Source organism: Lottia gigantea (genome assembly GCF_000327385.1).
Source record: "Lottia gigantea unplaced genomic scaffold LOTGIsca_1855, whole genome shotgun sequence".
Classification (NCBI taxonomy): Eukaryota; Metazoa; Mollusca; class Gastropoda; family Lottiidae; genus Lottia; species Lottia gigantea.
In genome coordinates, this window is record NW_008708339.1 from 7,588 (window position 1) to 8,838 (window position 1,251).

General features: G+C 29.8%; 1 protein-coding gene across 1 annotated transcript in view; it reads left to right on the plus strand.

Moving 5' to 3' along the window:
- Nucleotides 1-1,207, plus strand: part of LOTGIDRAFT_176519 (hypothetical protein) — a gene marked incomplete at both ends in the record, with an annotated part of 8,748 nt that extends 7,541 nt beyond the window's left edge. Inside the window, one exon of the mRNA XM_009052526.1 lies at nucleotides 898-1,207. Coding sequence (XP_009050774.1) covers nucleotides 898-1,207 — 310 coding nt within the window. The remainder of the gene's footprint in view (nucleotides 1-897) is intronic.
- Nucleotides 1,208-1,251: the final 44 nt, after the last annotated feature.

Here is a 1,251-nt window from a genome sequence, read left to right on the forward strand (position 1 = left end):
CAATAAAATTATTAAAAAAAAAAAAAAAAAAAAGCCCCTCCGACAAAATTGTATTAGAAGAACTTTTTAGTACGAACAGGGTACATACTGTGGATCTCATAATCAAAAAGTTCCCGTCGAAAAATATTAGTTCTTTCTTTTATTTTACGTTAGGAATCGTATAACATCACTTGATGAACAAAAGCCTTCCCACAATAAATGTAAATAAATATAGCTCATTCCAGTCAAAAAATGGCCATTTAGGTTAGAAAATGTCTTAAGATCATGTGTAGCAGCTTTTTCACCAAAAGTTGATATTGAATAAAAATACACAACAATAAGACTGACGACGGTTTTTATTCTGTATTCATATTTCAATTACCAATCATACAATCTTAATATGTGTATATGTTGAAGACAATTCACTAAAAAAATAAAGAAATATTCTACTTAATGTCTAATTAATACTTAAAAATGAAGGTTAAAACAATACCACTATCGTTAATTATAATAATTTCGTTTAAGACAGTAAATAAAAGACTTACAATTAATGGTGCTATTTCTCTTTTTCGTTTAGAGATGTTTACTGCTACAAGTTTTTTCTTATTCTCCTCAATTTTCCCATGGAAACAATATTATATATTTACAGCTAGCAGTCGTGGCACTACTATATGTTATTGATACCTAAATTGAATATGTCAAGTTTTGAAATATATTTTCCTCTTGAGTAGACTAACAGACAACCAAAAATAACCTTACTCATCACAAAAACTAAATCTACCAATTTGTCTTAGTACCAAGACATAAATATTCAATAAGGTGACAACATCATATAGACTTATATTGTAATTTAGGTAGTATAAGTGTCGTCGGGATGAACTGACTGACTCTTCTTGAAGAGTGTTTATTTGAAACTAGCTTTATAAATAATACTTGGATACCTCAACATGCTGATGAAGATCAGAATCAATCTGTATGTACCACTAGTGTAAATCAACATGCTGATGAAGATCAGAATAAATCTGTATGTACCACTAGTGTAAATCAACATGCTAATGAAGATCAGAATCAATCTGTATGTACCACTAGTGTAAATCAACAAGCTAATGAAGATCAGAATCAATCTGTATGTACCACTGGTGTAAATCAACAAGCTAACAAAGATCAGAATAAATCTGTATGTACCACTAGTGTAAATCAACATGCTGATGAAGATCAGAATCAATCTGTATGTACCACTAGTGTAAATCAACATGCTGATGAAGATCAGAA